This window comes from Macrosteles quadrilineatus, unplaced genomic scaffold (genome assembly GCF_028750875.1).
Source record: "Macrosteles quadrilineatus isolate MER2022 unplaced genomic scaffold, UCM_ALF_1.0 Scaffold_2__2_contigs__length_208266976, whole genome shotgun sequence".
Lineage (NCBI taxonomy): Eukaryota > Metazoa > Arthropoda > Insecta > Hemiptera > Cicadellidae > Macrosteles > Macrosteles quadrilineatus.
The window spans coordinates 178,892,840-178,920,819 of NW_026542595.1; the positions used below are offsets into that span (position 1 = coordinate 178,892,840).

At 35.6% G+C, this 27,980-nt stretch overlaps 2 protein-coding genes across 3 annotated transcripts in view; one reads left to right on the forward strand and one right to left on the reverse strand.

Moving 5' to 3' along the window:
• Positions 1-27,980, forward strand: part of LOC128988155 (midasin-like) — a 64,693-nt gene that overhangs the window by 20,482 nt on the left and 16,231 nt on the right. The window contains exons 9-34 of one of the 2 annotated variants that reach the window (XM_054409384.1): positions 1,343-1,486; positions 3,289-3,446; positions 5,016-5,386; positions 6,482-6,681; positions 6,981-7,252; positions 7,521-7,663; positions 8,573-8,755; positions 9,431-9,667; positions 11,333-11,562; positions 12,231-12,407; positions 13,110-13,668; positions 14,104-14,261; positions 14,629-14,697; positions 15,502-15,686; positions 16,583-16,797; positions 16,990-17,106; positions 17,721-17,909; positions 18,624-18,838; positions 19,091-19,253; positions 19,749-19,886; positions 21,341-22,146; positions 23,206-23,347; positions 24,106-24,294; positions 24,489-24,650; positions 24,807-25,044; positions 25,405-25,536. In XM_054409384.1, coding sequence (XP_054265359.1) covers positions 1,343-1,486; positions 3,289-3,446; positions 5,016-5,386; positions 6,482-6,681; positions 6,981-7,252; positions 7,521-7,663; positions 8,573-8,755; positions 9,431-9,667; positions 11,333-11,562; positions 12,231-12,407; positions 13,110-13,668; positions 14,104-14,261; positions 14,629-14,697; positions 15,502-15,686; positions 16,583-16,797; positions 16,990-17,106; positions 17,721-17,909; positions 18,624-18,838; positions 19,091-19,253; positions 19,749-19,886; positions 21,341-22,146; positions 23,206-23,347; positions 24,106-24,294; positions 24,489-24,650; positions 24,807-25,044; positions 25,405-25,536 — 5,792 coding nt within the window. The remainder of the gene's footprint in view (positions 1-1,342; positions 1,487-3,288; positions 3,447-5,015; positions 5,387-6,481; positions 6,682-6,980; positions 7,253-7,520; positions 7,664-8,572; positions 8,756-9,430; positions 9,668-11,332; positions 11,563-12,230; positions 12,408-13,109; positions 13,669-14,103; positions 14,262-14,628; positions 14,698-15,501; positions 15,687-16,582; positions 16,798-16,989; positions 17,107-17,720; positions 17,910-18,623; positions 18,839-19,090; positions 19,254-19,748; positions 19,887-21,340; positions 22,147-23,205; positions 23,348-24,105; positions 24,295-24,488; positions 24,651-24,806; positions 25,045-25,404; positions 25,537-27,980) is intronic. The other variant, XM_054409385.1, reaches the window with a different exon arrangement.
• LOC128988157 (protein FAM177A1-like) overlaps positions 17,919-27,980 on the reverse strand; it is a 37,281-nt gene continuing 27,219 nt past the window's right edge. The window contains exon 6 of the transcript XR_008490338.1: positions 17,919-17,937. The gene's annotated coding sequence lies outside the window, so the exon portion shown is untranslated. The remainder of the gene's footprint in view (positions 17,938-27,980) is intronic.

Sequence of the window (27,980 nt, forward strand, 5' to 3'; positions counted from 1 at the left end):
ATTGGTAAAGAGATTTAATTTAAGTTTAAAGGTAAGGGTTTGAAAGAGTTTAAATAGTTAAGTGAATATTCTATTAATACTAACCTTAATAAGATACAAGCAGTCATAATTTATATCTGAACATGAATTTTCAAGTTCATATTTATCTTGAATAAAATGAACGTTTATAGTTTGCTAAGGAAAATGTTCGGTTTCTATTAAGCCAGAAAAGATAGAAGAAATATAATTTATGTAGTGGTTTATGTAAAATTATTGGGTTTATGTGACAGGTAGCCGAATGAAGCAACGAAAATGCACTACGAATAAATAATTTATTTACTTATGATAAAAACAGTAGTAAAGTATTTAGCTATCGACTTGCTGCAGAAAGATGACTGATTAGTCTACGTTTAGTTTACAAACACGATACTTATTAATAGTTACCAATACTAGCTGACGATTGAGAAAGAATACAATTTGGATATGAGTCGCTTAGATTTACAAAGTTAAGTTACAGATTTTCATGTTAAAATACATTTTAGAAGAGTGAGGGAAAGGCGACAATTTAGATGACCGACCGAGCCGAATTTAGAATTTAGACTAACTCAACCGAGTGCGCTCTGCCCATAGCCCAGAGTTGGGCGTGGAGGGGAACCAACCAATCACGTTGCGGCTATGCCGCGTGACGTCAGTGCAAGCCCTGGACGGTGCTGCTGCCTAACGATTCATCAGGGCATTAGGCAAACTATAGTTGCGCATTAACTGATTTCATTGAGCGACTTGCTGAGCTGTATCAGCAAATTCCAGCCATGCGCGTTACACTTTCCGAGAACGTTGGCCTGACCCAGCGCTGAGCCACGCTGACGGAATATTCTATGGTGAGGCAACTGGTTGACGCAAAAAGCTGGGAGGTTAACAGTCCAATATTACATACCCTCTTTTTATATTTGAAATAAAGCAAAGCTTCTGTGACGGTAAAGACAGGGTTTCCTGAGGGTGTAACAAAAACCTCCCCAACTGATATGTAATGGGTCTGGGAATTTTTGGGACCGTCACATTTAATATTTACTGTGTGTTTGTATCTATGCTATTTGAATTTTGTTATGTTTTTTAAAGAGAAGGGTCCAAACCCTGGTCTTGTTACTATATAACTTAAACCTATTGTTACGTAGCATCATTCATTAACAGCCCAAGAAAGTTGTCTCTTTGTCCAGAATCGATCTTGCCTGGAATTGAGCCAGCGACATTCAGATTAAATGGCAAGCACTAGCTTATAACCACTCCTCAGACAAATTTCACTTAATTTAATCAAAAATTAAATTAATTGTACAACAGTGTTGAGTGTTATGGTGTGATGTTTCAGAGGTGAGATGATGTGGACACTTTGTTCTTCTTCCTCGCTCAGTCAGCCTGTCCGCAGTCTGAGTCGCAGAGTGAGGGTGCTGAAGGGTCAGCCTCTACCTCTGAGTAATCGTCTGCAAGGCAAGGTGTTGGAGACAGTTCATAGGTAATTAATAATTTACTATATACCTAAAAATTAGTTTACTTCGATAGACACTTTTAAAATTCAATTAATTTCAGATGATATAACCATAGACTAAGCAACACAAGTAGACTCCTCATCCCATTGTAAATTTTGAAGCTTGTTTTTTGCGTCTAGTTCATGTACGTCCACACTGATCGCTAGTGTAGACAACATTTTGTTTCTATTATTTTAGGGTTATTTTGATGATTTTGTGCTTTACCATTTGGTTATATAACTAGGAGACCAGTTATTGTTTATGTTAATATCGTTTTATTAGGTTAAACGAGGTTTTAAATTACTGCAATAACAAGAAACAAATTGTAAACAAAACATAACCTCTATAGTTGGACGTACAGAACTAACAATAAAATTGGCTTCAGCTGTTCCATTAGGATGACTAATCTACTAAGGGAGTATGTTTTATCTATGATATAACACAAGAATATAATTTCAGGATATTTTGAAATGAATTAACATGAATGAATTATCTCTTTATTCCAACAAAGTATTTACAGAATATGTACAAAAATATTTAAAGGAAGAAAAAAATATAAGTGAATTTAAAAGAATAAAATAAAATTAACCTTTGCATTACATCTATGTTTAAGTAAGCGTACATGTTAATAAAGAATAAGCCGACATGGGCAGCAAGCCTGTCGACTGTAGTTGCGTCCAATTTATAAATGCAATAAATCAATAAATGACAGAAGATAACGTCAACGTTGGTGGGGAAATAAAATGTGGTAATAACATGAAATAAAGAGTTGAAATATGAGAATCATTCAAAAGACCACCCAATTAGATGGGGAACCAAAAGAGCTTGCGAACGCCTTAATTAAATTAATGATATGAAAGTCACTCACCAGTGTCTGTTGTTCTTTAAGGAGATGGGGAAGGCGTTGTGTACAAGCTATGCTGGTGCAAAGAGGGGGAAATGTCACTAGGAAAAGGTGGATCTTTATCTTGAAGTAAAAGTTCAACGCAAACGAATATCTTTCACAAAAATCTCTTGTGTCACGATAGACCGATGACGCTACGTCCACGAAGAATGTCCTCAGAACCATTTCACGAACACGCACAATAAGAAGAATGAAACCCTGAGGGGATTAATTCAGCACAAAAACAATGGAACACAAGCATTTATTTGATTTTAAAAGTAATAAAAGGACTTTAATCTATACTGAATTATAAAAACACAACAGAAAGAGCTATAAAGAGGCAATATTCCAACGCCCATGGAAAAGCGCGGACAAACAAGGGAGAAAAAAGAGTAAGCTGTTATACAAAAATATTAAACATAAAATTGTTGACTTGTCTGTTGGCAAGAAATTATTATAAATAAACTATTACTAATTAGTATCTCTTATTGAATAAACGTCAATAGACGAATGTGTGTATTTTAAGACAAAGATGAGTGAACATAAGGAGTTGAATGAAGGAAATTACAGATTTGTTACTGACAAATATCTGCTAATTCTTTGTTAAGATCAGTTATTACAGACCAATGATCAAGGACAGCTGGGACCAGTTTCAAACTATTAAAAAGATTGTGACTTTTCTCATGATCGAACCGACACAAATATCCTCTCAACTACCCAGCTAGAAATGGAACACACATTTAAGGGTGGAATTGCCTCTGACCCAAAAATGAAAACTTGATACAAAATTGGATATTAACAGTTAAAGACCATTTGTTGTACAATATAGTTTCTAGTTATTAAAAAAAATTACAAACTAATTTACATTAAGATTCACTGTGTAAAACCTATTCTTTAATTTTTCAGATTAGAGAACATGATCGATTTAACATTCCCTGACGAACACAATAAAGACTTAGTTCTCAGGAGGGTTGAATTTTTGCTGTCACCTGAAGGAAAATACACAAGGTTTAAACTAGCACAGCTGATTGAATCTATTGGACAAACTGACGGCTTAGAGAATGGTATTGTTGTTTTTTATATCCTCCTCTTAGTCGTAAAGCTATGTTTATTTAATGTAATATGTACATAAAATACTATAATGCTATTTAAACATTTTATATTTTTTTGCCACACAGTAAGCAGCTGGTTTCTGTGCTCTTTGTAGATTCGTTCTTCACAGAAAGGGACTGGTAAAGTCAGCTGGAATGTGGTAAATTTACTGATTACTCTTGGGTGACCATGGCCCTTTTTTCCAAAAGACCATGAGTTTCTTTACTAGGTTATCAATAAAGCTTTGCAATAAATATTAGACAGGTCAAGCAGATTGCACTTTCACATATAAATATTGGAAAGGTTTTAAACGTAACCCTATAAACAGTACTTATTGTGTGTGATTGAATTTATGGGTTGTGATTTACTTTTACTTTATATTTGTTGCTGGTAGTGTGGCATATAGTATCGTACTTGACTCATTCAGGATGAAGTTTACAGTACTCGCATAGAACGGTACTTCGCTTGACAATCCTCGCACGGAAACGGTCATGCTCGTAGCGTAAACACCTACATCCTGGCCTTGTAGCGTAATCTACTATAAATAGGACATGTGTTTGATTAAACATACTTTCCTTTAGGCTTACTAGGTAGTTTACTAACATACTTTAGGCGTACTACATAAAGACTTAATATTTTTATCATTTTATTAACTAGCTGTTGTACCCGTGCTTTGCAACGGGAAGAGGACACAAAATGCAAAAAAGTTAATAGTACTGCACCCTGTTGGTAAACCCTATAACTTTTTAATGCTATTTAATATCATAGAACCAACTTGTATAGTTGAAACAGCTGACAAAATTCTTTCATTCCTTTTAAATATGATTACTCATAAGGTTAACATGGGAAACTCCAGAGCCACTGGGGCAGAGCCCGAAAGGAGTTTTGAGATAAGAATGCGTCTATATGTTAATCGGGGATGTGAACTATCATCACACCAAATTTCAGCCCGATCCAACCAGTATTTTTCACGTTTACTTGTCACAAACATACATCCATACATCCAAACTTTCTCATTTATAATATTAATTAATTAATAGGAATAGGATAATATTAGTAGGATTAATATTTTACAGTAAATATTGGAAATCGTAGTAAAGCTGCCCCCTGGTGTAAAATTTTGTAATGCAAGATTTTTCTTTCCATTGCAAACAAATTGATTTCAAACCAGTACCTAATGGAAATTACTCCTTACAAGACCAGTGGGGGATGAGTCATTCCTAAAAAAAGTCTTTAGTCCAACAGGTCATATCGAAGTAATTCAAAGTATCAAGTATCACTTTCAATGAGCAATCAAACAATTAATTACAGATAACTTTTAACATATTATCAAACAGCTTCAATCCATTTTTAAAATTTAACACATTCTACGTGTTACCAGCCCCTCATAGGAGTGTGATGGCAAGTAGTAGGCATCGTGTTAAAACAAATTTAGTGTTTAAAGTAAGGTGAGTATTTAATTGCCAATTTAATAATGTTTTGTCAGTGCTCCAGCCAAAACGGTAAACAAATTTCCGTTATTTCATTAAATAACTTTACAGTGTTGGAAGAGTTGGGAATTTTGGAGGCCACACTTGTCAAATCCAAGCTCAACCAGAACTCATCAGAACGTATGGGAGAGTCGGAACTGTTAAAGAATTCAACATGGGAGGTGTCTCTGTGGCCTATCAGAGCGGCTGTGTGTCTCTATCTAATGGCTGCAGTTGGCAACAATGAGACAGACCAGCTGACTGACGCTCTGCACAGCTGGTTGAAGAGTGTTCCTCTGTTCTTACCATCACTACTCGCTAGATCTCCTCAGCCAAAACAACTCTCCCTGCCAGCGACTGCTCGGCTGTGGCTAACTTGGGATCAGGTTTTGCAGTCCGAAAACTTAAATTCTGAGTCTGATGAAATTACTTTGTCGAAAAAGGTAGGAAAATCTATCCTGTTTTTATTTTTACAATTTTTTCTTGTTATTTGAAGGCATAAATGTTATAATTAAATGGTACAGTAATAGTCATTTTAACCCATTGGGGAAAGAATTAATTCGCTGCCTGCAGTACCCTCAGTCAGCAACTTTTACTCTAATTATTATTGAAAGAAAACCTTAGGTAATAAATTAATAACTCTTTTGCCATTTTGTTCACAATAAAATTGACTATAAAGGAGTGGTAACTTAATTGGATAATCAAAGAGTAAAACTTAAAATAATAAAATTATATAATTTAATAGGTTAATTATTAATAAAACAATAAATAATTATTGTTATTGTTTGTGTGGTTAACCACACTACGATAAACCAAAACGAGGGTCAACCAAAATCATAGTAAAAGATTTAAATCAATGGGAAATCAGCTAAACAACAGGAATTATTTGCGATGTGGGTGTGGGTAACGTAAACACTGTAAGGATTATGTTAAGAAAACAACTGTTATTTTAAGAAATAGATTTGAAGTATACAGTTGTAGATTTCAAGGTGACAGTAATTCAAATAACATAAAGACTACTGTTGTACATCTCTTTGATCCATAACTTATCTTTAAAAGATAAAACCCCTTGAACCGAATTGGGTTTAAAATTCCTGCCATTGATAAACCAATAAAAAAGTTATCCAAACAGGGTCACCCTCTTTATTTTGGATGATCGGTTTTTTACAGTAATTATCATTTTTAAATCTAATAATCTCACTTATTTCCAAGAAGTAAATAATCTTATGTTTGTTAACTTATCTCTCTGTAATTTTGCTTGGTTAATTTTATTGATCTCAACACCTGGGAGCAAAGTTTGAGGAGGTGAAGATGATTGAACTGTTGGCGTCAAAACAATGAAATAAAGGTGTTTAAACACATTTTAATAAATCTGTACAACCATACCAACACAAACAGTTGAAAAAAATATCAAAAAGTTATACACTAATAAAAAATTACAATGATTGAGAACGGCTTTATGTAGTTTTAATTATTTAAGTTTACATTAAAACTGTCCTTATATATAATCAAACAGACAACATGTCTTTATGATAAAGGAGACGTACCCGCTACATTGTCCGGTGCTGTCGTTGTTCATCACTGCTTTACTTTATCCTGGATGTCACGACAGTTCCGATCATAGTCTAGCAGTTCCGCCACTACGCAGCTACAAACAACATGCCAGAATGTTGGCAACACTGGCTGAGGTTGTGTGGAACTGCATTCCAAGTCTAGCTTCAACCTCCCTAGATTACAGGTTCGTTGAAATCCAAATTTGTGTAATTTTTGTAGTTTTAAATGTTTGTATTACCAATGAAAGTGGTATTTAATGAGAAAAGAAACAGCCTACTTTGGAGAATGGAAGTAAATGATTTCTATTGTGAGTACAGTGATCTTTAAGATAAGGAATCGTTTGTACTTATTTCTTTAGGTACTATTAAGTGCTTTAGGTAGTATAACAAAGTGTGGGTCCTGATAGGAACACTAAAAATATACCCATACTTTTATCATTTACAAAGCATGTTATTTTTATTAATTATGATATTTCCTTTCCAGAAAAAATGAAACAGAAACTGTTATCAAACTGTATGAGTCATTTTTACAAAAAACTGAAGCCGCTGTCGATTTGAAACACAACAAAATAGGGCTGCTACCACATGAAAGAAACTTCCTGGTGCTTTTAAAGGATATTTTGAAATTCAAAATGATTAAAGAAGACATAAAGAGTTTAGGGCTGGGAACTGAAGCAGAATCATTATTGTTTGACCTTTCAAGATATTTGCAATCGTTTGAGCAAATTTTGGACAAAATGGTGTCAAGTGGTTGTGGTAAGTACTTTATTATGTATTCTACATTTTTTAAATGACCAATTCATGTTAATATTCTGTAAAATGTTTCAATAACAAAATTTTATAAATTGTTAAGAGTGTTAAAACAGATAATACACTTTGGTTTGTAACCATCAAAAACTGCTTAAGTTTAAAGTAGTTTTTTGTTGGTTAATAGAGACTCGCTACCTATGGGTTACTAAAAATAAATCAGAAAAATGTAAAATCACAAAATAAGGCTCAAGATAATATGCATTTGTGTTTGCAGCTGATGGGAACGCTGAAGGACTGTTGCTGACGGGTCAAGCCTGGGCCGTTCTGGGACTGATGGAGTTTACTCTCTTCTCTCACCAGGATCAGGTTGATCCTGTGCAAAGGAAGGCGCTGAAACTCAAGTACACAGAGGATGAGGTGGGTGAAATACAAACTGTAAACGTAAACACACGGGCTCGGAGGTGTTTAGATTTTCAAACTCTTATAATTTATTTTGCTGATCCAGTTGGTTTTGCATTCTTTCTGAAGATTTCAAAAATTGCAGGCAAGATTTTGAGAGTCTCATGGGTTGGCCATGTTGAATGATGGGATAGGAAAATATCGAAAGGGGGTTCATCCTTGATAAAGATTGGTTGATGGAAAAGGTGTACTTAAGGTCCAAGCACGTCAACATAGCCTATTGTACATTCGATGATGGTTGGATTTCATCACTGCAGCAGCCTAAACTTAACTACATTTATTGGCTTCTAGACAGTGAATTTGAGCCATAAATATTTTCTGCTAGTACAGTAGATGCTCGCTAACCCGCCTTGTTCACGACCTTGGCGGTGCCGGATTATTGAAAATGTTGGATTATGAACTTCTGCAAAATACAGCCGTTATTGCTGGACTAGCAAAAGTGCCACTACTTTTAGAGCTTTAAAAGGAAATTTTAGGCTGTTTGGCCATTATTATTTGTTTAATGGTGCTTCACTGCCTATTTTGGAAGTAGTAAAACATGGTAAAAAATTAAAATAAAACACCCCCAAATTCCATAAAGTACAACCGACATCTGTCATTCAAGCCTGATTTCTGCTGATTGATCCCAACTTTAACTAACTAAAATAGCTGAAAACGGCTCACAAAAAGTTTAAGACCAATGCCAGATTAATTGCTAAACCATCAGAATCTGGATCAACTTGTTTTAGTTGTAACTTAAAGATAATAATACTTTATTTCTATTCTGTAAGTTGGTCAGGTAAAATTGGTGGAAAAGTTCATTGTTAATGTTATTTGTTTGAAAACAAACGTGATTCTTCCCAACCTCAACTCTCACTTGACTAACAGATAGATGAGCTGGAGTCTATATTGGCTGTGGAGGAAGCACAAGCACTGATCATTGGAGCTCGTCATTTCCCTCTCCAGGTCCCCTTCACTCAGAGGCTGTCTACGGTACGAGACCAGGAGTTACGACTGAGGAAGTACGTTGCTGAACGACCCGAGCCTAACGTCTACACCAACTTGTACAGTGTGAGTTGAATTACCTAAAAAATTGCGTCTCTTTTTAGCGAACTTCCCATAGATTATTGAAATAGCTTTAAGTGAAAATCAAAACAGGCAAATGTAAATTCGCTTAGTCTGCAGGTTCGCTGTGGTGGGGGTATTTTTGTTGTTCTTGTGTCAGAGTGGATTCGTCTTATTTAGGAAAGCCTGCTATCATATCAAAACTCTTTAAAATATATGTTCCTTTTATTTGTATTGATATATTCATGTAGTGTTCATTCAGCAAAGTCTTTTATCTTGACTGATAACATGGTAACATGTGTTGAAGTGAGATGTTTTTTAAATACTGAACATTTGCCCTGTGTAATTATTTAAGCCTACTTGCTATGGCTATGATACAAGTAGGTCTATTTAGCTATGTTTGTATTACATGTGATATATCCTTGATTAAAGTCTGGATGGATAGAGAAATAAAATGCCCAAAAATAAACCTCTCTGGTGAAATTTATATCATAACGTAGAATTTTGCTCTTTATATCAATTTTTTTTACATAGATTAATATTCATTCCCCTAGCTTCCCAATCCTTCATCAAATTAACAATTTCTTTTGTGTTTTCATACTCTTAATCTTTTTCAAACTTAAGCTTCAATAGGGTTGCCAGTTGTACAATATTATAAATGGTTAAACCACATTTCCACAGGAGATTCAGCAGTTGATGGTGTTGCTGGTGAGAGGAGGCAGTAGTCAACGTGTAGAGGCTACAGTAGCCTCACTACAGGCTTGTGTGTGTGAAGCTAATAGCAAGACTATACAGGAGGCAGTGGCTCGCGCTGAATCACTTCTCACCTCACTACATATGTCCGTGGATACACTATCCAAGAGATACGGGATTTGGTATCCGGACGTTGTCGTACCTGTGGTATCCGCTATATCTCAGGTATGTTATGGCTAAAATGTGTTGTGTATTGAGGAAAAAATTAATACCAGTAGTTTGTTCTTACTGATAATTTTGTGTATTTAACAATACTAGTGTACCTGTTGCTCGAATTCGAGCAATTGCGAAGCATTACAGGCAACTCAAAGATTATGGAAATACTCACAATCTACACAACAGTTGGAAATAATCAAAATCTTTTGTAATCTTATCTTTTTTCAAAAAGATGATCTTGTTTTTTTAGTGTTTTCTACAAATTTCCCCCTCGCATAGCCGCATTAGGTTGTCTATGATAACGATTATAAATGAAAAAAAAAACATTATTTCTATTTCTTCTACTTGGTTGTGTTCTATGACTTTTTCTATGTTTCAGTTGTTTGCAAATCGGTTATTTCAATGATTGCTCAATAAATGTAGAACAGTGTTGATTCAGTTTTAATTTTAGCCCAAATCAAACTGTGCAGGATTTCTCGCTCTTTTCCATTGTAATAATTACACCAACCCAAGTTTCGTTTACAGATGCAATATGCCAACATCACCTACGTACAATCTCCAAGAAGTGGTAAAAAATGCAGAAACCAACCCATACAATAGATATAAGTTAACTCCAAAATAAATAATTTTAAGAGTTACTGTGATATTTTCCACTGATTTGGTAATAGAACATTATATTGCAAAACATGACACGATGCAGAAGAAAATCCATTTTAAACCCCATTGCAAATACTGTACTTCATTTTGACAAATTCAATAAATCACAATTCAAATTAACAGCTGTTTCGTTAAAAAGTAGTGTCGAATTATGCATATGGTCGTAATGTAAACAAATCTGAAGAGGCAACTTTAAAGGCTTCTGGGGCAGAGCCCCAAGGAAATTTACTTTGTTCCTTTTTGATGGCTCATCTACAGACCAAGAGCTTTCTTTAGAGACCCCTACCAAGTTTCTACGCCCAGCCGTTCTCTCAAATTAGCTTTGACAAAAACCCCGTTTTCCTCCATAAGAATAACATGGGATGGGAATTTAAGGGCCACTGGGGCAGAGCCCCAAGGGAATTCACCATGTTTCTCTTTTGATGGCTCATCTACAGACCAAGACCTTTCTTTAGACACCTCTACCGAGTTTCTACGCCCAGCCGTTCTCTCAAATTAGCTGTCACAAAGAAAATCAGTTTCAAATTAATATATAGATTAGCATTGATATGTTTTTTTGTAAGAAAGCAAGTTGTATTAGGCCTACTGTATAATCTTGAAATTGTGATAAACAGTATAACTATTTGTAAGCATAAGTATAAATGGCTTTGAGTCCTCCATGATCAAACTAACAACCTCTATTACAACGACAAGCACCATCAAAGAAAAGTTTACCCAGAATACAAATGTCTCTAATTTGTTCAAACATTCTTTATCTTTTATTGCCATTGGTGCAAACCTTTTTCACAGAAAAGGTAGGAGAATGATGAAAAAGATTTATGGCTCCTGGTAGGGTTTTCCTTAACCCTGCTGCAGCCTCTGCTCAATGTGCGGTGCTCCATTTAAACACGTGTATTACAGAATCAGCCGCGCCTCGCCTGTACCTCGCCTGCACCTCGCCTCGCTCCAATGTGCGGCGGGCCTTAAAGAGGCCTCTCTCTTAAAAAATTCAAAAATTAAAATATTTTGTTGTGACAGATAAGCCATGGCCTGTCCCTGATGGTGGGAGCAGTGAAGAAGTTTGTCGCCAACCAGCCTATACCTGTAGAGCCACTGATGAAGGCTTTGGTGCGTTTCCCTCTACCTGACTGTGCTGCAGCCCTACATCTAGTGGACATGTGTACAGACGTTCGTACTCTAGAAGTTATAGTTGCTGCTGTAACACCTAAACTGAAGGAGGGAGAAACTGTGTCCAATGAAACATTCAGGTTTGTAAAGTTGGCACACTTGGATATGGTAATGCTTATACTTACAGTATTACAGACACATTACTGCTGTCCCAAAGCTCAATTAATTTATGTCAGATTCAAAAATATGGGACAAGAATTAAGGACATTTTATAAAATATAATACATGATAAATTATAAGGATTTAGGGACAGATACAACACACCTATCCAAACCTAACCTAAGAAAAGAGTTCCAAACAGTTTTAAGGAACTCAACTAGTTTACAATAAAATGTATTTATATATTGCCCCTCCAAAGGTTTGGCACTGTACTACTTCCTTCTGAAGATCAAAACCCTTTGAGAGTTGAAATATCAATTTGTTGTGAACATTTTTTGTGCTATCAATTACTTTGAAATTCAAAGTTTGAACTCGTTTCTTGGGTGAGTTGTGTATCTGTTCTCTCTTTCTTAGCTTAAGCCCTGTGATTTTTCATCCTTAAAACTCCATAAAAAAGTCTCAGCAAAAGTAAACAGTGTGCAGCTTGATTACTCTATTTTGGGGTTTTGGACAAGTAAATGGAGGCTGGCTTTAATGTTAAGGGTCATTGCTAGATAACTAAATTGCTAATCAGTGATAAACTTGTATGATGATGAAAGACTTCTAACACTTTTCCGATGACATGGCCTATTGTGTGTTTGTTTGACAGACTGGCCAAGTGTAGTCTAGAGGAGGTGATGAACATGGTGAGTGTGAGAGGCAGTCTCACCAGAGATGAGATCAGCTGTGTTGGAGTCATCCTGGACCACCTGGTTGCAGCCTGGAGAAAACAGCAGCAGGAGAAGGAGCTCAAGGAACAACAGGAGGGCAAGTTCTTCATCAACAAGTGAGTTTCATACTTACTCCTGTGGCCATTGAAACCCAAGGCAGTCTTTGGCCTCGCCAACCATGTGCCTCCAGGATCCTCTGTCCTCTGCCAGTTCATAGGTCCTTTCTATCTCCGTCAATCCATCTCATCCTTGATCTTCCCAATGTTCTCCTGCCCTCAAGAGTACCTTTTATCACTTGATTTACCATCTCTCTCTCTCACCTCTGCGTTGAATACACAGTTGTTTGATATTTATTTATTCTGATCTGTTTAAGCTGTAGCCTCTCTTATGGTTAAATTTAAACTCGCTTATCTTCTCCATTGTATGTCCGTCAAGGACAGGATTTGGTATGCAGAGTCAACATAACTGTATCATCGTTGGGGTCTCAAAAACTATTAGATTTAGAGAAAAAATTGGGGACTTTATCCTCACAGCTAGCCGTATTATTTTTTCTAATTATCATGCAATATGAGCCACCTACACTAAAGTTTAACATGTAGCTTTTAAACAAGTAGGCTTATGAAAAAAATTCAAAACTAATAAATACTTTAAATTTTATTTTAATCTTAAGTGCAGCATAAAATACAGGGTGCTGCATGAGAAATGTTTAAGTTATTGGTATATTAAAACAGAAGTCATCTTTTCTATTTTCATTCAAAACTAGGTGTGGTCACTTAACCTTACTCACTGTCTTACAAAATTACTATTGTTTTTTTTAGACCAAGAAAACCTGAAAACTTGACGGAAGAAGAGGAAGACGCTATCGAAATGAGAAAATTATTCCCATCATACAGAGACAAAGACTTTGCAGACCTAGAACCACCAAGTTTGGAGCAGAAGAAACCCGCCGAGTCAGACGACACTAATTTAGACTCAAACCTCAAACTTAGTCTGGAAAACATCCTAGACATCCACAGAATCCATTCAGCAATTGTGACAAAACACACACGCACACATTGGGCCACTCCTGTAGAGCCGGAACAACCAAACTTTACCTCTTCTTTTATGGAGAGATTGACTCTGTTCTCTGTGTTGTTGAACGCACAGTACGCAGGGTGTGACAATAGCCTTGACCCTGAACTAGCTCCTGCGATGAGTCTCAGCATATACTTGGCGGCCAATCATGGCTCTGTTGGCAGTTGTTCGAGGAGACATTATGACTTTTACCACGATGCAAATATCAACGAAGTCAAACTGTGTATTCCCATTGTTGAGTCACTGAAAAGAAGAGTGAAGGAGCTGCTTGGTGAATGGCCGGATCATCCGACACTGAATCAGGTGAGTTCAGAGCAAAACTCGGTGTTGACTGAGATAGCTTTGTAGAAAAGATACTAAGACCTGTGTAACTTAATAGTTAAAATCAATGGTTAAGACTTACATTTAATTTGTTTATGATTTTTCAGTGTGGCAGATTGTGTGTAGAAATTATATATAGGTTACTTACAGTCTTAAGTTATAGCATTACGGCCATTTCGGAGATCACTCCATCGTTGGGTGTGTAGGCGTAGTACACTAAACCAAACCACTATTCTTCATTTTCATTGTGTCAAGGTTTAATAAATAGTACATATACAACACAAAATACGAATATGATAGGAAAACATTAAAGCACATGCATGGCTATAAAACTAAATGACGACTGCCCATCACACGGCCCAGTATCTAGGTTCCTTGTTGGTGTAGAACTACTACTGACCATGTTTTGTTGTACAGATTATGATGGTGATTGGAAGAGTTGAATTGTTCCCTTCACACAGCCCCGTATCTAGGTTCCTCGTTGGTCTGGAGCTGCTACTGACCAAGTTGAAGGAATGGGAGGAGAACGCTCATGCCGGAGTCACTTTAGCACCTCACGCACATGTTGTTACTAGGTGAGCTAAAGGTTTATTGATTATCCTTTTGTTTAGGGAGTATTTCGTCCACTGGAGGACTTTTCCCAAGAAAGTTAACAAAAGGAGTGGCTATTATTTTTTATACCCAGACAACAGGCAGGTTACAGCCATGGTAGCAACCATTTTTTGAACTCTCGCTGTCTTGAAAAAGTTCTCCAAGGGACAAAATAAAATAATGTGTTATCTTCTGTGTGTCCTTAAGTTTACCTGTACTTTTAAGGTAATCTATCTGTTATCTCTTCAATATTCAAATCTAAATTTTAGCCTAAAGCCTTTTCTTACACAAAACTGCCCTGGTAACCTGTAAAAAAATACCCCTCTGACTGAAATATTTTCTGTTTTGTAGGCAAATATTAGATTGGAGGAAGCTTGAGCTGTCTCAGTGGAAAGGCTGTTTTGAATCTGCTAGAATGAGGTAAGTTTAGAAAATGGAAATTGATTTCATGATCTTGTTTACCACATTCTGTTAATGGGTATTATAAAGTAAACTATGATTGGAGCTCAGCAAGTGTAGTGGACTTCTATCCTGTAGCCTGGGTTAGTTCACTGCTAATCACCTAACTAACCCAATGTTTCAGGGCTCATATAAGGATGTGCCTCCACCTATATGCGAAAAAAATAGGATAGATCTTTCATGTGATGAGAACTTCAATAAAAATTTGCTTTTTCAAGCATCCCTGAACTGAGATTATTAAGCATGTAAAGGACAATCTGATTCATGTAATCATTTTTTCCTATATTTATAATGGAAAAGGAATTATCTGAGAATTTGAAGATTGGGTGAATTTCCAAAAACTATGCCAAAAAGAGGGCTTTATTAATTTTGTATATCAATGCTTAAATAAACGTAATATTGGAATTCCAAGTGGCTGATTAGGAGTTTTTGTAGTGGCAAGGTTTAACTGGATTACTCAAGAAAATTAAGAAAAAATTGTGAACATCTTCCTCAGTTACGGCAAAGTCAAGAATATATTCTCACGGCAACATCATCATTGTTATCTACGGTGGCAGCAAAAACCGTGAACATCACTTGTGATCTTGGTATAAATTACAATTTACAATCCCGTATCTTTGAAGATGCGTTCTGCAATCTAAAATATAAAAGCTCGGCTCAACCTGACCCAAGCTTGTACAAAAAATGATTCCTAACTCCTTAAACAAACTCAAAAATATCAGGGACTTGCAGAATCCTAGTAATTCATATGACTGTATCCCACAGGTTGTGTGACGGAGTGGTCACCAAGTGGTGGTTCCACTTGTACAGTCTGGTCCAGGAGTCAGACGACGCTGGTCAGCTGGCACCTGTACTGGAGCAGTTTATGGAGACCAGCTGTTTGGGCGAGTATCAGACAAGACTAGACCTGCTCTTCACGTTTCACTTCCACTGCTTCAATAATGGACAAAGTAATAATCTGCTCTGATTAATCTATTATTCTAGCAAATTTTCCATGTAGGGAATATTTTAGCAAATTTCCCATATAGGAAATAAGAGAGAGAGAGAGAGAGAGAGAAATTCTTTATTTATACACATTATTTTGCAGCAAATAAGCTGTTACCCTAGTTCCCATGAGACCTAGATCCAGGACCGATTTTTTAAAATTGTTCCCAGTGGTTAAAACCCATCTGTTCACATCCATATAATGTCATATAAATCCATACTTAGTCTGCAGGTTTGCTGCAGCTTTTTTTGTTGTTGTTGTAACTGATGAGATCTTGGAGGTAAACATAGTTGGCTGTCCAGTTAACACTTGTAGCTAAATGTTAGTTGTTTGCATTAAGAGATTGGTTGGGGCTACGCTAGATTGCTGCTGTCATAAGTATATTTATTTTAATGTGCAAGGATGAGTAGCAATGTTTGAAGTGGTTTTTTCTCTGTCTATTATTAGATTCTTGATAATTGACACCAGACCTACTTTGCCAGAAATATTTGGTAATTACTTAGAACAACTTATTTAGTTACTTATTTGGTATTTTACACATGTTGCTTTTGTGTTGTATGTTCCCACCAATTTAAGTTCTGGTCACACACAACACCTAATAACTTTACTGAACTCTGGCATTTCACATCATTACTGCTGATTCTTAGTTTAAATTCTCCTTCCCTACTCTGTGAGTTTCTAAAATGAACCAAACTCGTCTTACTAGTATTTAAATGAAGGCCGTTTATAACAAACCAATGCTCTAGATCTTGTATCGTAGCCGTATTCAATGTTGTGGAACTTTACATTCTTCTATCACAAAAACACAATAAAAGTATATTGACAATGAAATGTACAACTAAAATATTGATTTCTTTTCAGAGTTGCAGGCCAACATATTTTGGAACGTCCACCAGTATTACGCTCAATTCAACCGGGTGATACAACGCCGAATTAAAGACCTCAGTCAACCTGTGGAGAAAAAACTGAAAGATTTTGTTAAAATTGCGAGGTGGAATGATATCAACTATTGGGCAGTCAAAGAGACGGTGGACAAGACTCATCGCACTCTCTTCAAGTACATACGAGAATATGAGGTGAATAAGAAAACATGAAAAAAATTAGTACGTTGTCATATTCTACAAAATTCATTACCAAATTAAAATTTTAACTAAAACTTTGAGACAATTGAAAAAGAATCACAAATCTGAAAGTGTGCAGTGTGAGCCCTGGTATTTTGTTTGTTTATTTATTTTTTCCTATGTAAATTATTTGATTGCTGTTAACAGGCTGTTCTGAAGCAACCAGCCACCTCGGCAATGACAAGGCTAGATCCAGTGTCAGGCCAAGGCAAAGTTGTGACTGTCAACGCTTCATTGTACGTGGCTCCTGTACTTGCGATAGAGGTAAATCATATACAATAAGTGATTTCTGCATATATCATATATTCCTGCTAGGGATTTGTTGATTCTCTTAACCAATTCTCGATACCATCAATGCTTGGACATTGGTATCGGTATGGAGAATTAATCATCAAGAGTCTATGAAAATAATGATATCCGACACGTCTGCAAAGATCGTGCAATATGAAAAATTCACACTTTTGGATTGCGAATTATCATGCTAACGTTTCTGTGATCGTGCGAGACGATGATGATCCCTTAAACGACCATGGGAGATGATCAGAAGTTTACAGTGACCACGGAAAATGAGTATAATATCTAAGCAACTGTTGGAGATATTCATGATTTTGCTGTGGTCTCAGATGAGGTTAGTTATCTTTGAGGTAGTACATTGATATTTGATATAATATCATTAAAGCTGCTTTATTTTACAATACGCTTACTAAAATTTGTGTATTTGACAGAAATCAGTAATTTACATCAGCTTTAGTGTCAATCAATTGAAACTATTGTTTTTCCTAAACTGACCACAACTTGACTATGGGAATGGGAGGTTCTATCGATAGTTAAGGCTATTAGTTTACAACAAAATAAAACTTGTATTTGTATTGTTCTAGAATGCATCACCAGACAGCGAAGAAGTGAACTCAAATGATGCGATAGAAAAGGAACGTTCTCTGTTTTCTCGAGCTCGTAAGCTGTGTCGGGACAGTGTAGCCAACTGTCCTCTTCCTAGAAATATCTCAGCTTTGCAACAAGTGGTGGAACTGCTGCAGGAAGTTGGTCAGCTGCTCAACACAGAAGATGTGAGTTGACTTTGTAGCCAACACATAACTGCAAATCAATAATTACTTGTAAAGATGTAAAATTTTCTGGTGGAAAACTATTGTAAGCACAATGTTCCTATGGATATGTTTTGTGTTGTCTCGAAATAAGGCAGATAAAGTAGGTACATTTTATGTGCCATAAAGCTAAAAACGATCCAACGTTTACTAGTTCGAGGGTTGTTTGTCAGTTAATGTCTGTAACAAGTTCCAGTCACTGCCAAGCAAGCTTGTTGAAATCCGACATTAACTTTGTGTTCAACATTTCACCAAATTCAATTCTAGTCAGTTCCCTGTGCATTAATTTCATCACAGTAGCTGTGAACAAATGATGGGGAATGTAGTCAAGCTTAACGGAGGTGTCCAAACTATCACTAAAATTGTTATCACAGTAAAACTAATTGTTGCAAAAGGGTCAGAATGGGCAAGAATAAAGTTCAGGCAAATATAGAATAAGATGCTGGAGTCAGATTTTAAATATCTTGCTTGGATGTGGTTAGAACTGTTTGCGGTCCTTAATTTACAGCTTTCATGCTACAGTTAATATATTTCAGTTAATATGTCATAAGGCCACAGAGTCAAGTTTTTAAACATTGTATGTACGTGATGTCTAGTGTCTATTGTCTATTGTAAATAAATACACCAGAACGTATAAATACACCTGTACCTGAATGTTGACTTAAATGTTAATGTTAGGTGGATCGTACACTCAGCAAGGAACGGCAACGCTCGGCAGCGCGTAGTGTGTTGCACCGTAAACGAGCGTCACTCACAGACGTGTTCCACAGATTGGCAGACCTAGGACTGAGCTACAGGACAGGACTAGTCGTCGGGTCCAAGTCTCTGGTAGACACATTCACTCAACATCAACCACTCAACGTGATGGCTGGACTGGCTCAGATTGACTCTAGGTAATGGAATGAATATATTATTTAAGGATGTTAGAGTCCCAGGCAGTGTTAAAGTCATTATTCTCAAGATTTTCTTTTGTGCTGTTAGTACTTCTTTAGCAAATTCAGTATTACCCCATAACACTATACCATATTTTATTACTGAATACATAACAGACCAATTTTATATTTAAATTTATAACTTATATGAGTATTTTTAAATATTTCCTTGTCAAAACTTGATAGTTTGAAGAGTTTATCTTGTTCCTATAGATCTGCTGACAAGGAGTTGGCCGCGGCGTGGCGAGGTTGTGACGAGCATTTCCTTCACTCTGTCGCATACCTGTCCCAGTTGAGGGCAGCACTGGCCAAACCTCACAAGGATCTCGGACCTGCTATTGTTGACAGATGTAAAGGATTCACCAACCATCTGATGGTTTGTAAAATTAACAAATATAGAGAATTGCAAATGTTGATAGTGTACAGTCCCGCAAACGCGGTTAAGTTTGGACTGGAAAAGTGACGAGTATGGTATTGTACTCCGGCGTAGAGTTCTATGTATCTTTTTTAGTTTCCTGAGATATCCCATATGCTGGGTTATCGGGTGCAGATTGGGAGAGTGTTGCATTATCTTTAGGCCTACATATTTTTTTCTAATAAAACATATATTTTTATTCATTAACTTAAATTATTATACTTTTTAATTTGTTTGTGAAAATACTTAACTCAGTCTATTCTCTTCATTGTTTGGATTTTAAAACCTAATTTTCACTTAATAAGGCCTTATTAAAGTTTAAAAAAATTGTGTTTACAAGTTGCTTAACATTTACTGTGTTTTAGAGTTTCAAAATTCTTGTGCAATACTTTTTATTTATAAGTAATTAACAGTATACCAAATTGTTCATTATTTATATTACTCTTTATTCGACAGGGTATGTGTCACGATCAGAAAAAGAACATATGCGAGTCAGTGACAAGTTTGTTTGTACTTCGATGTCTGATTCAGGAGCTCAACTTTATTAAGACAAACTCTAAGGATGTATACATCTCTGACCTTGACAAACTAAAGGTATGTTCTACTGTTTTTTTGTTTTTTTATGAGTTATTATGATTAAATGTAATGCCACTTTGAGGTTATTTAATAAAACTAAGTCTGGCTAATCCAACACATTCAGGTCATTGAATTGGCCTGATTACTGAGTGTATTTTGTTTAAGAGGTTATTACGGACATTTTCCATCACATTATTAACTCAGCATCACCAAAAATACTTTAATGACTTTAAACTTAAAGTACTGAGTGTCGTATGAAAATTCTTATCATTGTAAGAGCAGTGGAAATATAGTATGTGGTCAAAATTGATATACAGGTATTAGGACATGTTTGTGTTCAATTCACATTTCTCATATTTGTTTTGTGATGGATAATGTTAACAGCAAAATATATTTCTACACTTTATGAACTTTCATAGTACGACTGTCCTCAGCCGCACAAACTTTGCCTGATAGGCACATTTATTTACTGTATAAAAACTTCAAAGACTAAAGGCAAATTAAGAAATACCATAACTATCTTGTTTGTAGCACAATTTTGCCATGATAAAAATAGGATTTGGAAGATGCAGACGATTCCCGTCAGTCGTTTTATTTGAGGAAACGTCCCTTTTTTCTATTCGCCAAATTTACATTAAAAATATATTCATTCATATTTTCAAAAATTACAATAACATTTTCCATGGATTTGCATATTCACACAACACAAGGTCTTCAAGAGTTGGTATCACTACATTACAAAAAATTATTCTTTTTCTTCAACTAACTACTTTTACATTTCTCATATACTGTTTCGTAACATCGGCTCTTATTTTAATGACTTAGCCATCTTTGATTCACCTTCTCTCAACTTATTTAAAATCAGGGTTAAAGAATTCCTTCTAAATATAGGAACGGGCGAGGCCGATGTTATCATCTCAGCTGATTACCGGCCTGTTTGACCTGACCCTTGTACTGTGCTGTCCCTCCCCCACCAACCCCCCAGCCTTGTGCACAGCTCCTGGCCGAACCAACTGTAATTTGCTCCCTCAGAAATTATCTATCACTCATTTCATGTCAATTGCATATCTTTCATCCTCAAGAAAAATTTAAAAAAATCTGTTTTCCCATTTTTTATTCAATCTCCGTTTGGATCCCCGAATTAACAAATTTAGGTCATTAAAGACTATTTGCAACCCAGCAAATGCACAGGCAGAGTTTGTCTATGTCTGCTGATTCCACAAGACCAATTAATTATAACTAGCTACGGAATTATAAGTTTATTATGTTCGTTATGCTAGTTTTTGTATAATTCAACATTAATTCACAACTTTCTTAATTTTTTCTGTTCTTGATTATTTTATGTTGTAAACTTAATATTATGGTAAAAAATGTAAACTTTGTACTTTGTAGCAAATTTAACGGAATAAATCATTCATATTCAGGAAATAAACATGACATAAAAGCAATCATTATACTTTGAATTTTTTCAGGATGACATGGTTTCTTTGTTGGAAGATATAATCTTTTGCGCACTCCAGTTTCATTTACTAATAGAAACCTGTCCAGAAGCTCAAGATGTGATTGTCATAGACGAAACAGTAACAACTGTCATTCCTGACTGTGTTGAAACCATTGTCTTCAAAGGAGATGAACACTGGAGCAGAGTCAAGACTAAGTTGACATCTGTCACCAAGTCTGCCAGAAAGTGTAAATCGCTAATTGAAGAAAAAGGGAAGTACACGTTATTTTTGAAAAACTTCCAAAAGACTTGTGAGAGCGAAGATTTTGAGGTTGTTTCTTGCTTTGAAGATTTGAACACACTGCAAACCGGCTGTGCGAATCTCATTGATATAAAGAAAGATTTGAATGGTATCATAGAAGTATTCAGGATGAGAAACGCAAACGACATCAATCCGGTCGTACGTTGTTGGATTGATGTGCAACAAAAGATTGATAAGTATTTGGAATGGTTCAATCATCAACTTGCTGAAACAGAAAAACTGAAGAGTACTGGAAGTGAAATCACACAAGATGGGAGGACGGTTCAAACTTTGTTGAACAAAGTTTTGTATTCGATTCAAGAGTATTACAAAAGCGTTGTTCAGAAACCTGAAAATAGTGAGCAAACATCGGAGAAGCAGGAAAGTGAAGATGAAGACAAACTTTACGAGAACCACTTGAAGGAGACTATTTTAAATGTTTTGAAAAAAGAACAGGATATTTTGAAGCTATCAGAAATTACCAGAGATGTGCAAAGACTTCACGTTCAGTGCATAGGAGATGGCCCAAGCAGATGGTGAGCTATTAATTATATTCTATGCCATTGACCTTTAGCAAGCACTTTGGTTTAGTGGCTGGTCATTTCATTTACTTGTTTCTTCTCAAATAAAAAAAACTCCCGCCGCAGCAAACCTGCAGACTAAGCGAATTTCCATTTGCCTGATTGGATTTACACTAAAATGTCTTCTTAAAAATATCACATTTATTCCCTATTTAAATAGAATCAGTTCAACACATAATTAGGTTTGCTGCAACAGGGAGGGTAAAAGTGTTTCTTATGTAAAATGTTAATAGTTAGTAAGAAATTAAAACATTTTCCAAATTTGGGCAAAATATTTTAATAAACAAGCAAACTACAACTTTACTTATTTTCCATAAGAATAACATGGGAATTTTAAATTAACAATTTCTCCGTAACTATTAGGCGCATAATAACGCTTCAATATACTAAATTGTTTGTTTTTTTAAGCTGTACAAAATAGTTTGGAAAGAAATTGCAAAATTTTATGTTTTTTATGTCAAAAATTGGAAAAACCCATTTTTACCCCATAAAAGCCCCCATAAACCCCCGTTCCCATGGTCCGATCATGCTGGTTTGCGAACTCGTTCGAATAAACGTAGGTTTACACGTTTGTACCAAATTTCATCAAAATCGGATCATTTTTCGCTAACGGACACATATATATATATTACTAAGTAAATCAAAATACCACAGTGCCCTAAAAACATTTATATATTAATTTGAACGGATGGTGTTTTTGGCCTCTAGGGACCTCAAAACGAAAAAAAAAATCGGTCCCGGGTCCAGCTCTTTCCATGAGTACTACGGTAATAGCTTATTCCCTATATGGGAAATTCGCTAAAAAGTAAATGTCTGTTAAATTTAAAAATTAGGTAAGAAAATTAGTTATAATTTATTGAAAATTAATTTGGATTGGAATAGGTATAGGCAGTCAATTGTTATTGTTTGAGGTTTGGTTGTGTATGTAACAAGGGTATTTGCTGAAAAATCCTTTCTATTTTTAAATTCTAAAATTGTTTCAATATGAATTATTTGATATGTTTTGTGTTTTAGGAGGTTGAAGCAGTGTGTACCATTGTTGCAACAGTACAGTTTACTGGCACAGTTTGTCATTACTCAACAAATATCAGCTCTCCACTCATCTGCTCAACTGTGTTCTTCACTTCTTACACTGTTCGTTGATCTCGCAATCAAGGTAATAGTTTCATCATAGGGTTTAGAGACATTCTTGACAAATGTTTCTAGTTAAATGGTCGAGGTCAAATGGGGGAGGGTTGAAAAGACACTTTTAGCCTGTGTGGTTAGCAATCTTTTTGTTTTACTACACTATTAATTCACAAAACAGACAATATGTTTTGTTTACCTTTAAAAGTTAGCTCCCAAAATAGTGTCTCCTTTATTCCGCTGTTACAGATATGTTAAACTATTTGATCTGTAACTTTTGATTTGTAATGATTGTATGGACTGTGGACGTTTTTAAAAGCATGTAGGTTTTTGGTGGAAAAAGCACTTTGCTTAGGAATACATTATAACAATATTGAAGAAGGAATGGATAAACGACTAACTTACCTAAGAAAACAGTGTTAGGTAGTTGAAAGCACAAAGAAAGTTCGGAACACAATCAACTTGATAATTTCACCCCTACAAGGGGCTACTTTAGAAGAAAGAAGTAGAATTGCAGTTACAAAACTGGCACTAATTTGAACGGACCAAATCAGTCTTGCCAACACATCACTTTCTAGTTTCTAATTAAGTAACTGTCATTCTACTTCTTCCTTTCTCAAGAAAAGTCAGTAATAAGTATAGTGTCTCATCGCAATTGGATAACAATAATTATATAATGATGTGACGAGTCGAGTGTTTCTTTACTCGAGTCTACTCAACTCGGTGCCAACGTCTAAAAACAGAAAAACGAAACAACGTTAGAATTCAATCTGTTTTGTCCTTCCGCAGGGTTTCCGAATTCCGGAGGAGCTGTTGGAAGAGGAGGATGGTGAAGGAACGGAGACAACGAAGGGAGGGATGGGTCTGGGAGAGGGGGAGGGACAGAAGGATGTATCAGAGGAGATTGAGAGTCAGGATCAGCTGGAGGATGCCAAAAAACCAGGAGAGCACGAGCAGGAGGAGGAGAAAGACTGCAAGGTATGGTGGAATGCATGATCAATAGTTTGATAGTTTTTTTTTTTTTTTATTTAACCCAGCATAGATGCAAATGTAAAAGTGATATATTTTTAAAGATAACATTTTATAATTTAGCTAACTTAAAAATTATTTAGTTCTTCCCTATTAACAATTAGACAAAAGTTGTGTTTTACAAAACTGAATTTATCTCACAGGAAGAAGAAAAAGGAATTGAGATGTCTGACGACTTTGGTGGAAAATTACAAGATGTCGAAAGGAAAGAAGATGAAGATGGTAGTGGGGAAGATAGTGATGAAGAAGAACCAGATAAAGAAATGGGAGATACTGATAAAGGAGCTGAAACTTTGGATCAGCAGGTAAAATTACATTTTTAAGTTAACGTTTACAGTTTATTTTTTAACAATTTTGATAGTAATTTGTTTAGTTGTACTGGTTTATGATCCTAATTTGTTACTATATTTTTGCCAGCCTATCATAATTTTTTGTGACCAAAAAACCAAACCTTCTTTCAGATTTGGGGTGGAAGTGATTTGGAAGATGAAGAAGAGGAAAGCGAAGAATTGGAGGAAGAGCAAGGGGATCGGGGTGAACAGACAGGAGAGAAGCAGATGGGGGCGAAAGATGACGAGAAAACACCTCAAGGTGGAGACAATGATGAGGATAGTGGGGAACAGAAGAATGACAAACAAAAAGAGATAAATGAGATGGAAGAACCTGAGGTGGACGATGACCAGATAGATCCTTACCATGGTAACTAGCGCTCTAATTACTAGCATATCTTACCAATATAGCAAATTACACTGTCATTTTTATTCTTCAATGTCTTTATTGAAAAACACATTTTGAAAAAATTCTTATAATAATTTCTTCCAAATAAGGGTGTAGAATGTCTGATCTTGTAAATAATCTAAAAAAATTGAGTTGATAAAAAAGGGAATCCACCAATTAAATATCATCAAAAACAATCTTATAAACATCGATGAGAACTTACCTCCATGTTAGAAATGTTCTTTGCAAACTATTGCAAATTGTCTTTTCAGGTAAACCTATCCTCTATTTTGTGGGTGTTGTATCATGTATCTTAATTTAATATTGACTCTTGACTCTCAGGAAATAACCAGCCTCCGCCTGAGCCAGAACCCTTGGATCTGCCAGACGACCTTCAGCTGGATGATGGGGAGGGAAAGGACAAAGAAGATGAAGGAGAGGAAGATAACCCATTTGATATTGACGCTATGAAAGGTAACATGCTAGATAAAAATACCCCCGCCGCAACAAACCTGCTGACTAAGCGAATTTCCATCTACCTGAATTGATTTTAATTAAATCCATTTAATTAATATTAGGTTAAATGGGTACCTAGGTGCAATTTTTTGTAAAATAATAATAGTTTAGTATAAAATAAATACATTTACAGTACAGTACCAAGTTTTATCAAACTATACCCATAAACAAGCAAACTACGGCATTTTACAATATTCTCCATAAGAATAACATAAACATTTTTAATTTACAATTTTTTGAATTTTGTCCGTTACCATTAACCGTACAAAATCCCTTTGATGTACTAAATAATTTTTATTTTTTTTAGCTTTTTAATAAAGTTGACAGAGAAATTGGGAAACTTTGTGTTTTTAGATTTATGTTTATGTTTTTAGGGTCAAAAATAAGAAAACACAAGTTTTACCCCATATGACCCCCTATAACACCCCGTTCCCATAGTCCGATCATGCTGGTTTGCGAACTCATTCAAGTTTATCTTGCCCTACACCTTCAAGCCAAATTTCATCGAAATTGGACAAAAATTACTCAAGTTATCGTGTTCACGGATGTATATATAAATACTGTATATATAAAAACACATTATATACAAATTTGAACAAATTGTGTTTTTGGGCTCTGGGGACATCAACACGAAAAAGTAAATCGGTCCCGGGCCTAGGTCTTACCGTGCCACATACGATAATAGCTACTTCCCTACAAGGAAATTCGCTAAAATCATCATATTTCAGATACTAGTTATTCAATCTTCTTAAACTTGTCAATCCTACTAATTTCAATAATTATTAATTCAATAATTTCTTGGCCCTATTATTAATCGTTGTGCGGACCGGTACACTGACTGACTGATTCATGTTAGCCGATACTAACAGGAATCAGTCAGTCAGTGTACCGGTCCACACAACGATATAATCACTTTTGTTTGGACCGGCCAAAAGTATAAATTCTCAATGTTACATGTAAATATAAATGATTTGTGTGTCAGTGTATGTATATATGTGAACTTCAACGGTGACCAATGCTATCAACAGTAGCATAGATACAAGGCATGATACAAGACAGAAAATTTGACAATGGGGCTGTTGGCCCCGAAACTATAGTCATTATAAAAGATGACTTGGATTGAGGACGTAAACAAGGTATTTAACCTATTATTATTATTATTACTCATTATCAATCCAGGAGGAAAACATGGATAAATTTCATTTTGGTTGAGTATGGTATGTAGATTTCTGCTAATATGGATCATAGTTCCCATGGACAGACCTTGAGGGTCATAATATATTTTACCATAATAAAGTAGCTTTATTCAGTTCTTTTCTTATGGATGCAGTTATTTTAAATACTGTTGATTTCGTCATATGCAAAGTTGTTGGATGCTATGAGCTTTGTTTAGTACGTCATCTATTGCTTCTTTATGTGAAATTTTTCCCTACATGTTTTCAACATCTGTGGTAGCAAGGGTAAATCTGTCTGAGATGTCTTGCAATTGTATTTTGTTAATAAAGTCTTTTGCATGTTTGCATAATGATTTTGATGTGTGTGGGATGTTGTTTTTAATAAGTACATTTACATAATTAGCTACTATGATTGATGGAGATGGAAATGCAGTGATTAAGTTTGATGGGTATCCTTCTTTATGTGTATTTTATTAAAGGTTTAAAGATGGGTGGGACTGGGTTATTGTTAGGTATTTTATAAGATTTATAAGATACTAGCTGTACCCACGGGCTTTGCCCCGTTTAACTTCATAAGTATTCGCATGGCTCAATCACGTCCCGGTTGAAGTTCGTTCGCTACGCTCACTCACCTTTAGGTTGGAGCTCGTTCGCTGCGCTCACTTGTTTTCAGGTTAGCTCGCTCGCTACGCTAACTCGCCTCCAGGTTGATGTTCGTTCGCTACGCTCACTCACCTTTTGATTGCAAATTAGCCGTTGTCATAAATTTTAAAAAGTCATCCCTTTTATTGTTTATAATACTTTATTAAAGGTTTTTATGTTTTAATATTTAACATTGGAGAATTTAAACGTTGTTAAGTGCACAGGTGTGCTGCGATTGGGGTTTAATACATTTGGACTTATTCAAAAGTAAAATAGTTTTCTGTGCTGCACTCTGTAGAAACACTGTGGCACTATTTCAAATCATGACTAATGCTAATACAGAATGTTGTAATTATTCAAACCTACAAAACAGTTGGTAAAAGTAAACATCTGCTTTTAAATTATATTTATTTGTAAACATTGTAGATCAAAAAGTCTGACATTGGCCCACTTAAAACCCTCTGGGGCAGAGCCCTTTTGATAGATCTGCACCAAACTTCACTCGAACCATCCTTGAAAGATGCTTAATAATGCCTGAAAGTTTCATTACAATCTGTCGAGCGGCTTCGGAGTCCATAACGTATA